Below are 13,214 nucleotides of genomic sequence, written 5' to 3'. Positions count from 1 at the left end.
CAGGTAATTCTACAGCTTTGATGCATGCCTTGTTTCCTGCATGGAGTGTTGTGTATAATGTTGTGTTTGCTTCACCCTTAGCTTTTTCCCCCGACTGCAACATGTTTGACCTTGCATGCATTTGACCTTGACCTCATGACCTATTGACCTTTGGTGACCCTGGTGTATCTAGCTCCACCATGACTCTAACTTGGAGATGGTGGCACCAGAAACTGCTTCGATGTTGAGATATATGATCGGCTGACACTTGAAAGGCTGAGACTCTGCTATCCTATCTCCGCTGACTGAGTGGGCGCACTATCTAACCAGTATAATCAGGTGTGTATCACATCACACAGCAGCTGGAATATGGATAAATGGTTTGTACTCAAATATGAAACATGAAATTTTAGGAAAATGAAATCCTGGTTCAGTCAGGTTCTAGCATGAGTTTGATTTAAAGTTTCCTTTATCTGAAGCCAAAATTTCAGCCTTATTGTCAACAGTGGAATCTAATGGCTATCTATTTTCATATATTTGAATTTCTTGATGGGTACCATCATCCTCCATGACAGCTGCTGTGGTCTTTAAGCACTTGCACTGGTGATGTGTGACAGGTTATGTTTACAATGGGAGAAATATCTTGCTCCAATTATATACACTGTAGGACTGTATTTAGTAGAGATATATGTAGGTTGCAAAATGTTATGGTACTGTTCCAGTTTAGAAAGTACCCCTTCTTGATCTGATCCTTTTCTTCTTGCAGTGGTCAGCCATGTTGTCTGCAGTGCATCTATGAACAGTTCATGCAGGAATACAAGAAGGAGGTGGAGTACGACAGCGACAGATAGACGGAGAAAGCACCATCCATGGATACATGTTGAGCAGACATAATCTATGTCTGTTCAGTTGAATTAGTATGCCAGTCCTTGGATACATATCTCTGAAATTGCAGATATGTATTTTACCCTAATAACACATTCCACTCCTTACACATCCTCCATATTTTAACTCAAATAATTGATAAGTTGCAAAAATGTGTGATTATTATTTCAGTCAAAACACAGCAATTGACACCAAGAAAATAAACTTTCATTGGGTCTGCAATAGCTCTACCCTGCAGTACATAAAGATTTGTACTGTTGGTTCTCTGAGCAAGGTGATGAAAAACATGTCATGTAGGAATAGCCAGAAGTACCATGTAAGGGAAAAAAGTACTTCTGTTCCTACAAACGTACATTACACAACCAGCTACTATTCTTGAGGTCAGTTTACATAAACCGAGCAGAAGAGAACGCCTAAGACAATCTGAGGCTCTGTCATAGACCTAGAGGGGTCACGTCTGAGGGAGTCTGAGGTCCTGTCATTGAACTGAAGGGATCATATGTAACGGTCATTGTTTTCAGGTAGACAACTTCTATTTTGCAATAGATGTGTCGTTTGAGTCCACGTTCTAACACAGTTGTCATCATTCGCTTGATAACAGTGTTTGCATGTACACTGAAACATCGTTTCTGTTGTAGTAAAGTCCGTCCATAAAAAGTGTTCCTCCTTGACTTTGACTTGTAGCACTACTTGTGCAGTACAAGTGGTGCGTTGTGTGACTATTTGTTAACATTGAATGAACACTCATGTTGTTTAAAACCAGTATTGCCACTGTGCTGGCCATTGTGAATTTGTTACTTTATTTTCAAGCTTTTACTCTAGTGCTTTTTATTTTGAAATTAAAGCATGTTTATTATACAAATATACCTATCTACTTTTGATAAGGATATTTTTATCATTCCATGAAGCACAAAACTTAATCTCATTATGTGAAGTGTACATTAAAACTGGAATGACATTGTCAGACGATGTCTTTCCGTAGTGGAGCAGTATATTGCACTTGTGAAATCAGTATTGCATTTTCAATACAGCATCATTGCAGGATGGGTATGTGGACCATATTCATTGTTGTTTGGTGGCATCAGGGTAACTGAACCATTGGATATATGTCACCTAGAATGGAGTCTCGCTATAATCAAACACAGGGCAGGTATCTGATATAGTTGCCAGACTGTAACATGGACATTTAGAGAGTGTCCAGTGCCTTCTTAGGTTGGTGAAGGAACATTAGCATTTACACATGCCTCCAGAATATGAACTCCTAGTGGAAAGTGATGGTAAGTATGTTGTACCTATATTATATGAAAGGAATGAACAGTCATGTCTAGCACAATACCAGATAATGAAGTATTGTCCGTTACTTCATGTTGGTATGCAGGGTGACATCAGTAAAAATGATGACAGCGTTGATGCAACATTGAATGTTACTCAGTGATAGTTGTCCTGTGTTATGTTATTAGGGGTCAGTATTTTTAAGTGGTTGACAGGGACAAAGCAGTTGTTCTTCAGGTCAGTTGCCCTGGAGTCAGGAATATGGAATGATTAACAAATTGTGTTTGTCAATTGTTTTATCGTTAATGTTTTCATTACATTATAATGTAGTATAATTGTTTGCTTGTTCATGACTGTGATACATTACTGAGATAAACCTGAATGTTTGTATTTATGCGTTTCATACTTTGTGTACATCTGTTTGATGCAGCGGTGAAACTTGATGTTTCACAATGCACAGATAAAACTATTTATTACTGTATAAAGTCGGGATCAGCTTCACAAGAAGTTTTTGTCTGTGTGTGTCTGCAAATTTCAGACACCCAAAGAATGCACAAAGACACATGGGTGAAAGACAGGGACAAAACAACTTGGATGCACAGGTCCTCGTCACATTGTGAGGATGAAATTTTTTGTAAAAAAAAAATGTATAAAAATTTTTAGTCTCAAAATTTTTATGCTTTTTAAAAAAAATCTATAATCCTCGCATGAGGGCCTGTGGTTGGATGTGGTAGGAATGCAAGAATATCATGCCAAGGACATGGAGAAAGAAAGGGAGAAAGCACCTTGAATGTGGGAAGCATGCAAGAACATAACACCAAGGACATGGGGAAAGACATGGACAAAATGCCTTGGATGTGGGGGGTATGCAAGAACATAACACCATGGACATGTGGAAAGACAGGAACAAAACACCCTGAATGTGGGAGACATGCAAGGGCATAACACCAAGGACATGGGAAAAGACAGGGACAAAACACCTTGGATGTGGGGGGCATGCAAGGACATTAATCAAAGGACTGGGGGGAAACTCCTAGAGAAAATCAGATGTGTAGTGCATTATATGTGCTAGTTTTGGTGACAGCAAGGAATGAGTGACAATCATGTTGCCAACTGCCATGTCACTGACACCCTTAGGCAATCTATCCATGCTTTGTCTTGTCACTGCATTCAACATTAAAATCACTATCCATATTTGGTGATCTTACTCCAAGGAATGAACATGTGTTCCTTAAGAGATATAGTTCACAGTCTATTTTGTCTTTGTAATATATCATGCAGGATGCAAGGAATGCTCCTTACCATGTGCAGTGGTCCCTTTTGCGGTGTCCAAGAAAACATCCTGACTTAAATCTTTGAATTTCAATACAACACTTGCACTCATGGGTTTCACCACTGTAGCAAACAGCTAAGACTTTGATCACTCATGGTGCAGTTGAAGTTTTGACTGCAGCAGAGCTAACTACTAAATGCACAGATTCTCCTCTTGCTCACATTGAATGTATACAATTATGAACAAGGCTTAAAAAGAACAAATATAAGAGACATAACTCTGAAATAAGAGCTTTACTAGTTTATTGAATAAATTTATCATACTATGGAAATGTAAGGTTTTCAACACAAAGCATCAGTCCTCATTAAGTAATTTACAGTCCATTTTTTTGGTGTATTTCAAGGCCATCCAGATGTTTTATTTGTATTTGAATTATTTTCCTTAAAATTTAATCAATACCAAACAGGAAGGACATTCTAACCATAATTATTGAAAAGCATTTATTTATTTGTATTTACTTTAAACAGGGGTTAAGCCTGAGTGCAATTTTTGTACAGATGCCACAGACCAATGGATTTCATAGTTGATAGCTAAATGTATCAGTCAAAAGTATCTCAGAAAGATTAAACACTGGTGTCAGCCATTGTCTTAATGTATTTGGATAGAATTTAACAAAGCCTGTTCTGGTGCAGAATAGTCAGCGCAAACAGCCAAAAAGCAAAATATATTTTGGACCACTATTATCAGGTTATCGATGATTGTAACATTTTGTTTTTTTTATATAAACAGCTTTTTAGTGAACATTTATGACATCTATTAACAACATATCAAGTTAATGATAAATAACAAAGTACTTGGTGAAGCCAACGCTAAATATTACAACAGAGCAGCTAAAGCCTACCATGTAAAACATCTTTTAAGGTGTAAACACCTATGTGAAAATACCTACAATAACATTTATTTATACATTGTAGATATTACCTTTATGACATCTATTTATTTATTTACAGACTGCCACCATGTAGCTTGAATATTGCTGAGTGCAGCGTAAAAATAAAGCCACTCACACACTCTATTTATACACTAAAACCATAGTGGATATGACCTTTATGACATCTATTTATATTATTAAAACCATAGTAGATATTGCTTTTATGACATCTGTTTATAGTACTAAAACCATATTGGATATAAACTTTTTGACATCTATTTATATTATTAAAACCATAGTAGATATGACCTGTATGACATCTATTTATATTATTAAAACTGTAGTAGGTATTACTTTTATGATATACGTTTATAGTACTAAAACCATAGTAGATATGACCTTTAAGACATCTATTTATATTATTAAAACCGTAGTTGATATTACTTTTATGACATCTGTTTATAGTACTAAATCCATAGTGGACATGACCTTTATCACATCTATTTATAGCACTGAAATCATAGTGGATATTACCTTTTAGAACAGTTAAATCACATCATTGTAAAAATATGTTTTATTGAACTAACACCTTCATACTTTCTCTATAACATCTCTTTGTAGCACTGGTATGATCATAAATATTAATCTATACCATTAACATCATAATTAATATACCTTTTATGACATCTGGTTTTATATACATCAGTAATACATGTTATAATTTCATACATCAGTAAATATATTCAAGCATGCTATATAAGGGGCACGTGTTTATATAAAAGCACTATCATGAAGTTTAACACTCATAATTATTTATTCAGTACTACTACGTTACAATTATTTTTATATAGTTTATCATATGGCATTTATTTCTACAGATAATGTTGTGAATTTATTTATTTATTTATTTATTTATTTATTTATTTTCCTGACTTTACTGCGACCTCTGACCTGTCATGCTGAGGTCAAGTGGTGTCTCGGCAAGTCTTTGTATGCGCCGTCGGTTTGAAGGGGAGCTCGAGACATCAGCCGTCTGCTTGGTTGGGGAGTTGCCTTGCTTTCTCCGCCACACACGACGTCTGCTGCGGCTCACATTTTCCGAGTTTGCTGCCGTTGAGGCTGCTGCTCCTGTCTTATGTGTGTCCACCTGGTTGACAGTCTCCATATCTGGAAGAGACAACCGTGCTGTCTCCATGCGGCGGTGCTTGTCGTCAACAGTAATGACCAGATCGCTCCGCTTTCGTTTGCGTGAGAGGTCAAGTGGACGGTCGCTGGAGATATCTGTATGGGCTTGAACCTAAAGAGAGCAAAAAGGCAGGAACTTTACTAATTGTCCTATCGTCCTAACGCCAAAAGAATTCATGTCTTCAGTTGAACAGACGAGCCTAAACGACAACTTAAAACCATGAAGAATAATTTAGGATGTTTGATTTCAACTTCCTTTTTTCAGCATCTTATTGTTACAATATACGCACTTCATCCCTTAAAAATATATTTGTTATTAATACATTCTGTCGCAACACAAGAAAGATAATTATTCCAGACTCAAGAAAGTTAAAACCAAAAATTGTTCCGCCTGCAACGTTACGATGATGTCCGTTTCCCACATGATGGATGGATATTGGTGTTATTACAGTTGTGTATGTACTACGACAAATGATGTGTGTCCAGATTAATTGTGACCCAGTGACACACGGTGTATGGTTTGAACAGATAAACGAAAACCTTAGTCTTGATATTAGGAAACAATGGCAGAGCACCATTACTTACTTTGTTGGGTCGAAGCCCACGTTCGCAAGGACTTACTATGCCTCGCACTTTGCCTGGAGTAGCACTTCGTGTTGTGGGAGGATACAGACTCAGTCTGGAAAATGGCAGCAAGAGCAGCAGCACCTGCTTTTCGACTTGGGCCGTGGACCACCTAGATGTGTGTCTGCACCTCTTCCTGTTGGTGTGGGCTGCTGACGGGAGGTCGTCCTCATCCCTGTGACCAGCTGAATGGTCCTAGAACGAGGGAACAATGGCTTTTAGGTTCTTCATAAATTGTCCACTTGTCTCCAACAAACTCAGGAATGCGACAATACATGCAGATGTGGATCAAATGCAGTAACGAGTCATTATCAGATGCAAACTACCCAGAATTCAAACCGAAAGAAATGCTTTGAACCAGTGGTTTCAATTTGAATAAAGAAAGTGGATGACTGCATCACAAATTTCAGGCAGTTCAACACGGTCTTGTACAGAACTTCCCCGAAAATTCGAATGGCGATTTCTGTTAGATCATTAATGTTGTCTTAACATTTTGTGTTTGGGGGAATGAGTGGATGTGTGGGTTCAAGCACGTTTACATATTCTGGGAAAATGCTAAGCTCTTTATCTTACCTCATCTTCATCAAACCAGTCCCTCAAACCTCTCACCTGCGTAATGAATAATGAAATCAAGCAACTGCATTCCGGTTGTGGGTGCATATGATACGTTTTTTGCCACGTGTACACATCACCAATGAATAACAATTCCTTCTTTGTATGCAAACCACTGAATAACATTTTCCCGGTTGTATTTTTGTATGTTCTTCGTTTTGTTATTACACATATCCTAACAGAACGAGTCTAGGTTGTTTAGTTGGTCGAATCTTCTATTGGCTGTGGTCATGGTGTCTTCAGCTTCATACACTTAGTAAATGTTCAAGTCTAGCACAGTTTGGACTTTTCCGAATTGCTAATATCGCTAGCATTTCAAATGTTGATTATAAGAAATTTATTAAGAATAGATACAGTTTTGTTAGTCTGTTTGCTCAACATAACCCAAAGGGATAGGCACCGGATATAAAAAAAAAACATGTATTCAAGAACGAGAAATTGATATGATTTAGCAGATGCAGATCACGTAACATCTCTCAGTATTATAACCCATCCTACCTGTGGAAGACTAAAGCCGTGATACTGGGCGTCTTGCTGTAGGCGTGGAGGTAAGGCGGCGACGGAGACATCCAGACCAAGCTATATGTACATGAACAAATACATCAACGAATCTGTTCACATGCCTATACACATATTGTACATGTGCATCTCAGCATCAAAGCTATAAGTACATTATACATAAGCAACCGGAATGTTGAAACTTGATGGTTTCCTCTTGAATCCAAGCGAAGATTTTAAGCGATGAATAAACAGTAGCTAGTAAATACCAAAGGTGCCTTAAATTATCACTCAAGAACTGCTCAACAAAAAAAAAAACAACACAAAAACGTTTGATATATCAACTTATAGTTTGCCCACAAATCACAAATCAAGGATTTTATCAAATTCCACCTTACACACTTGGACATTCCAAAAGACGATATGGCATTGTTCCATGAACGTTTTGCACAGTAATTTGACAAGTACGGAGAAATATCATTAAAATCACACTGAATTGTGCATAGAGTCCGCAATGTGTAAAGCAAAGGGACAGAGTTACTTCCTTCTAGGTGATATAGGAACCGTACTGACCAAAATGAAATCCCTTTGTTGATGAAATGATTCGTAATGAATAAATGAAACGGAATTGATCTCTTGAACAACATCAACAGTGCACTGACCACTGCATGATAGATCATGGGTGTATTCATGATATTAATCCCTCGTTTTTCGGAAATAGTCTGTGTAAGAGTACTTCACGCGGTCTCTTTCGACTTACTGAGGTGCTTAGGACCTATTCCGATGTGAAGAACCAATGGGGTCACACTTGGAGACGACATATATGTATTATATTTTAATGGATGTATAAGTGTACCGCTGTGTACGTGGAATATACCTGTATAGGTCCACAGAGAGAAAGGTCCAGTGCCACGGGGGTAGGAAGGGGGCTATGGTTTTGAAAAGACCCTCCCTTCCCGGGGGTGCGGTACGCAGTGAGAAGGGGATGCCCGGTGATGGGATCTTTAGGGGAGGCTCCACGTTTACAGAAGAACATCTCCAGATGGGCAGGGCGGCCGGGGCTGGGGCGGAGGTAGGGTGGGAGTCGGTGGTAGGATACCACAGGACGCAGGGCAGAGCGTCCTGGGGGAGGTGATTAGTATGAACATGAATGAGATATAACTAATCGTGCATGAAGTGATTGAAATACATTATTTTCGGGACGGTATTTTTTCCATCTGTCCATGGCAAAAATATTGGTAGACGAGGAAAATTATATACACTTGAAAATTGATCAACTTGATCAACATAATTAAAAGTTACCATAAAATGCAAATATGTAAAATGAATCTGAAAAGCTACTAAGGTTGGTTTGAAAGGCGCAAACAAACACCTTTGTAAGGATACCCAATACATAATAATAATGTATACGAATTTTGTTGTTTCTTTCAATTTAGCAGTTACTAAGAACCGGCAATTTCAGATATACTTTGGGTCTTATATTACACTAGGAACACCACGTGAGGTTATTTATGAAGCGATTTTCAAGTGACTCGGCAAATCGTAAACTGAATGATTTCATTTGACAGATGCATGACATGTCGTCGACTGCTGAAACACCAATGATCATATCTAAATGACTGTGATAATTGAATTTGTCGGGAGAAGATAGTGATAACCCACAAATTCCTACTTTCGAGATAATTGCTTTTGAAAGTTTAGTCATTCATGAAACATATTATTGTGACTTTTGAAATATAATAAAAATATCTTGTATTTATGTATACTTTTCCCAGTGTGCAAAAAAGACGCAATGTGATTCTTTTGCAGGAAATTGTGTTTTTAGGTGCTTGAAGATACCTGCTGTAAACATTTTGTGTTATGAGCTTGTCATACTCTTGCTCAAGGATGGACATTTCTACTTGTGTTAACTCACATCAGATACACACTAATAGGGAAATTTATGGCAGTGTCATTCTTGAGGAAATAAATATGCTAATGGAAGGAGTAACTGTGCATTATTTTGGTGTTATGCTATTTCTAAAAGAAAATAACATGATCTGTGGTGTGTTTCGTGATCACTGTTTAACGGTTTGCAGGAATTTACCAAAATGTATTAGATTTAACCCTATGCATCTTGACGCCCTTGAAGAAAATTTATGTAGTGTCAAAAATTTAGTAACGTGTAAGTCCACTGTTGTCTTTGATGCAGACTTGACAGCGATGATGCATAGACACTAAGCGATTGGAGAAAGCTTGGGGAATGTTGTTCCACGTCTGATCCAACATTCAGCTAACATTAAAGGCAGAATTTTTGGGCCATGACGTTTAAATTAACATGTTTTCCCCCAGCTTTAGAGTCTAGAGAATATTCTACTGTTCTTCATTATTCAATATCAAGTGTCAAAAAAATGCAAAAAGAAAAGTTCACTGTGCACAAAGTGCGCATGCCACACACGATGTGTGAGATCAAATTTCATGAAAAGTGCTTAGGTACATGGTTGTTTAGGGTTAATTAGGTTTTGTAACAAAATATTAATAAAAAACACCGAGATTACTTTTGTAATCTGTAACTTTGCAAGATGTGAGTATAGAGTGACATCCCTCAAAATGTGACATTGTGTTTGTACCAAAACGATGATAACCCGTCTTTTTGTTGTATATCTCAGCTTTAGTAAATCCAGATCATAGAAATTTTAAAATAATGTGTTTCTAGGTGCATATAACCTGCTTAGTCATAAAAGAAGAATTTACATAAAAGAATTTCCAGGTTAGGTGGATTGTGGAATATCAAAATTCATCAACTGATCAGTTTGGCAAGAACATGATAACCCACTTGAAATAAAGAAAGAGTGCATAAGTACCATTTTAAACACTTAAATGTCAAGAAATGTTAAAATCAGTTCTTTGAGAAGTTTCTTCATTGTTGGGATCATGGGTCCATTCATCAAGTCTGCTCTGGAAGGAGATTACTCTCAAAACATCTCCACTAGACATCACATGTCCTGCCAGGTTTTTGTGGCTTGTCATGTTCTTGCCAAAAGGAAACCGCATGCGTGTGGCTTATTATACTAAGTATGGACATGATGCAACTCTGCACGCTGCAAAGTTAGGGGAGATAACTCATGCTCATATAGTAATACTGGACCTTGGAGACCACTAAATACATTTATCCGGAAAGAGCATGATGTGTGGGTTGTCACTATCTTACCCCGACCTCTTCAATTTTTTAGCACGATTTTCCTACTCATCGTCATTTTAGACGTTAACAATCTAACCCTAACGTCCTCACAAGACGTTGTGGTGCTGTTTTCTGAAGGCGATCCCTTTATAGGTAGATATTAGTTTAAGGTCATACCAATATTTATTCATATTCATAACTAATCAACGTTAATCTTCACTGTGCTTACATTAAACATCACCGGGGATATTCTAAACTGACATTTATCAGCCATTCAGTTGTTTGTTCAAGATTTTTACATTTTACCACTTTAGACAACTGGACAAATACACCATACACTTAATCATTCACATGAAAAAACACGAATCCTTCAGTTAATTTCTTATGTTGAATACAACCTATGTAATCTTGCCTATTAAACGTATATACGCAAGTGGAGTTTTGAATAAGATAGCAGGAACATAAATGGTGAACAGAAATATTAATAAACGTAGTAGTAGTAGTAGTAGTAGTAGTAGTAGTAGTAGTAGTAGTAGTAGTAGTAGTAGCACAAAAAGGTTTGATTCTCAAAAGAAAATTACATTGTGCGAGTGTTTCTGTGGTGTGCTTTACTACTGACTTGCAGTAACTGACTTGCCACTAAAGCAATACGGCTTCATGAATGGGCCAGAGCATAATAGCATAGGAGGGTGAGAATGGTGACAAAATGGACGCCATTTTTTATTTGCATAGAAACCGCCTTGACAACGCCTCCGGCGGCCATTTTGAATCATTGTTGAGATCTGGTTAAATTTGTTTATTCAAGCGGGAAATTCAAATATTTAGGATGCGCAAGAGCATAAATCTATCAATAGGTTGATTCCTGACATCGATAAAAAGAATATGCGATGGCATTAAAGACGCATTTTCACCTCAAATACATAAAACTTTACGTTTCCTGAATATGTGAAATGTCGATCCCCATTAGCTCATGTTGAGTTCACATTTACGGTGGGGAAATGTAACAACAAAGTTAAACATATTCTCAAGCAATAAATTATTGTGTTGCAGATTTTACTAGTTGAAAATGTAATCAGTAGCACATTCGGTACTTCTTGACTTTTGACTGGCAAACACTGAATCGACTGCCTCATTCAGAAGACCCGAGAGGTTCGTTCGGAGCTTGGTGAACGTCATAAAAATGTAATTTTCGCCGTCACGGGTCTCATATGAACTGATATGGACCATCTACATACCCGAGACAACTCTTTCATTCATCTTTGGGGACAATCCGGACACTTTTGAAGATTCAGTGGCAAAAGAGAAAACTCTGACAGCGCTTCAATGTATCCCTGATGAGTGACCAGGAAACAATGGAGCGGGTTTCTTTGACGACACCTTTTATCTACAACGCGCGGACGTTTGAGAAGACATGCGTAACTAAGCAACGCGATAACAATGGAGCATTGTCTTGGCACATGATCGGAAACCATTTTTTTCGAGCTTAGATTTTAACAGTGTGTCAAAATATGATATCAATGAAACGTCTTTCTTTACCTTATAAGAGACAAATACACTGATGTCTTGTTTTGCTTACAGTTATTTATTACTTGCTGAATGAATTCGGCATGAATACAGTGTTTTAAATCGGAGTTCAGCGCGCGGGGAAAACAAAACTACTGGGGGTAAACTCATGACAAGCGCAAAGTTGTTTCTTCATCGTGTATATTTCAAAATTAGCATCACGCTCTCGCCACTGCCCTACTTAGAATCAAGTAAGCGAGTTTCGGATTCGGAACTTGATATACCTCCGTGCAGGGAGACTTTATGTACAGAGAGAAGAAACTCCCCGAAAAGCCCCTGAACGTATGCATGTGGCCGTTACGTAACTAGTACCTAGTGTAGCCAATATGGAGGCAGCGTAGTGTTTAAGATTGAGCTCAGTTTATTTTCAACAGCTGATTATATTCGCTTAGTGTTGTAAAAGCTGAAATCCTACATGTAGAAGATAAGTTAACTATTTTGTCACTTCAGTTTAAGTCAAATAATTGGTATTAGTGCCCGTGTCAGGACAGTAGATTTGTTGTAAAGTTTCAGGTCGGTATGTTATAGCTCACTGGCTTCCATTCTTGATTCACCGCGAAGATAGACTAAATTGTGTCGATAAAAAACTTCTTTCACACATTCGTTTAATTTTTAGAAGGGAAACATACCTTTAGTTGAAGGATATTTGCAAGTAATAGTAATAGTTTTATGATTCAAACAAATTGTTAGGGTGTGATTAAGGTGTGTGAAAAATATGACATTTCGCCGATCTGTTCTGATCCTCCATTGAAATGCCACTCGCCGTTGTTTGAGTGTTTCTAGTTACTACTTCAAAAGCACCTTTCACATACACCTTTAATTCTTATGAGGGGGGATATACTATCAGGTTGAATGTGTTTGCAAGTAATAGTGATAGTTTCATAATCTTAAACAAAATGTTAGGGTGTATTTGAGGTGTGTGAAAAATATGACATATCGACGATCTGATCTGATCCACCATTGATGCTTGTGGTGCTTGAGGGTTATAGCTCCATAACTTCTTTCTTTCTTGTTGATCTTATTATTTGACAAAACTGGAAAGGTGTTTAGGGCCCTTTGTGACAGTTTAACACTTTCTGTATTTGAGGGGTGTGTGACAGTGTCAGTTAATATTCTGTTAATGTCCATTCCATTCCCCATATGAAATAAGATATCTGAATTAATTATTAACGTAAACGAAAATGTCTCAAAGTAGATATTTTTAAAAAGGACAGGTCGGGTTAACACGTGTT

At 37.5% G+C, this 13,214-nt stretch overlaps 1 protein-coding gene across 1 annotated transcript in view; it reads left to right on the top strand.

Annotated features, from left to right (window-relative positions):
• The window catches only part of LOC137290588 (uncharacterized), a 67,359-nt gene extending 64,835 nt beyond the window's left edge, over positions 1-2,524 (top strand). Inside the window, exon 32 of the mRNA XM_067821630.1 lies at positions 746-2,524. Coding sequence (XP_067677731.1) covers positions 746-830 — 85 coding nt within the window. The 3' untranslated portion in view covers positions 831-2,524. The remainder of the gene's footprint in view (positions 1-745) is intronic.
• Positions 2,525-13,214: the final 10,690 nt, after the last annotated feature.

Source organism: Haliotis asinina, chromosome 7 (assembly GCF_037392515.1).
Source record: "Haliotis asinina isolate JCU_RB_2024 chromosome 7, JCU_Hal_asi_v2, whole genome shotgun sequence".
NCBI classification, from domain to species: Eukaryota; Metazoa; Mollusca; class Gastropoda; order Lepetellida; family Haliotidae; genus Haliotis; species Haliotis asinina.
The sequence above is the reverse complement of the archived record's forward strand: the minus strand, read 5'-3'. Positions and strand labels throughout refer to the sequence as shown.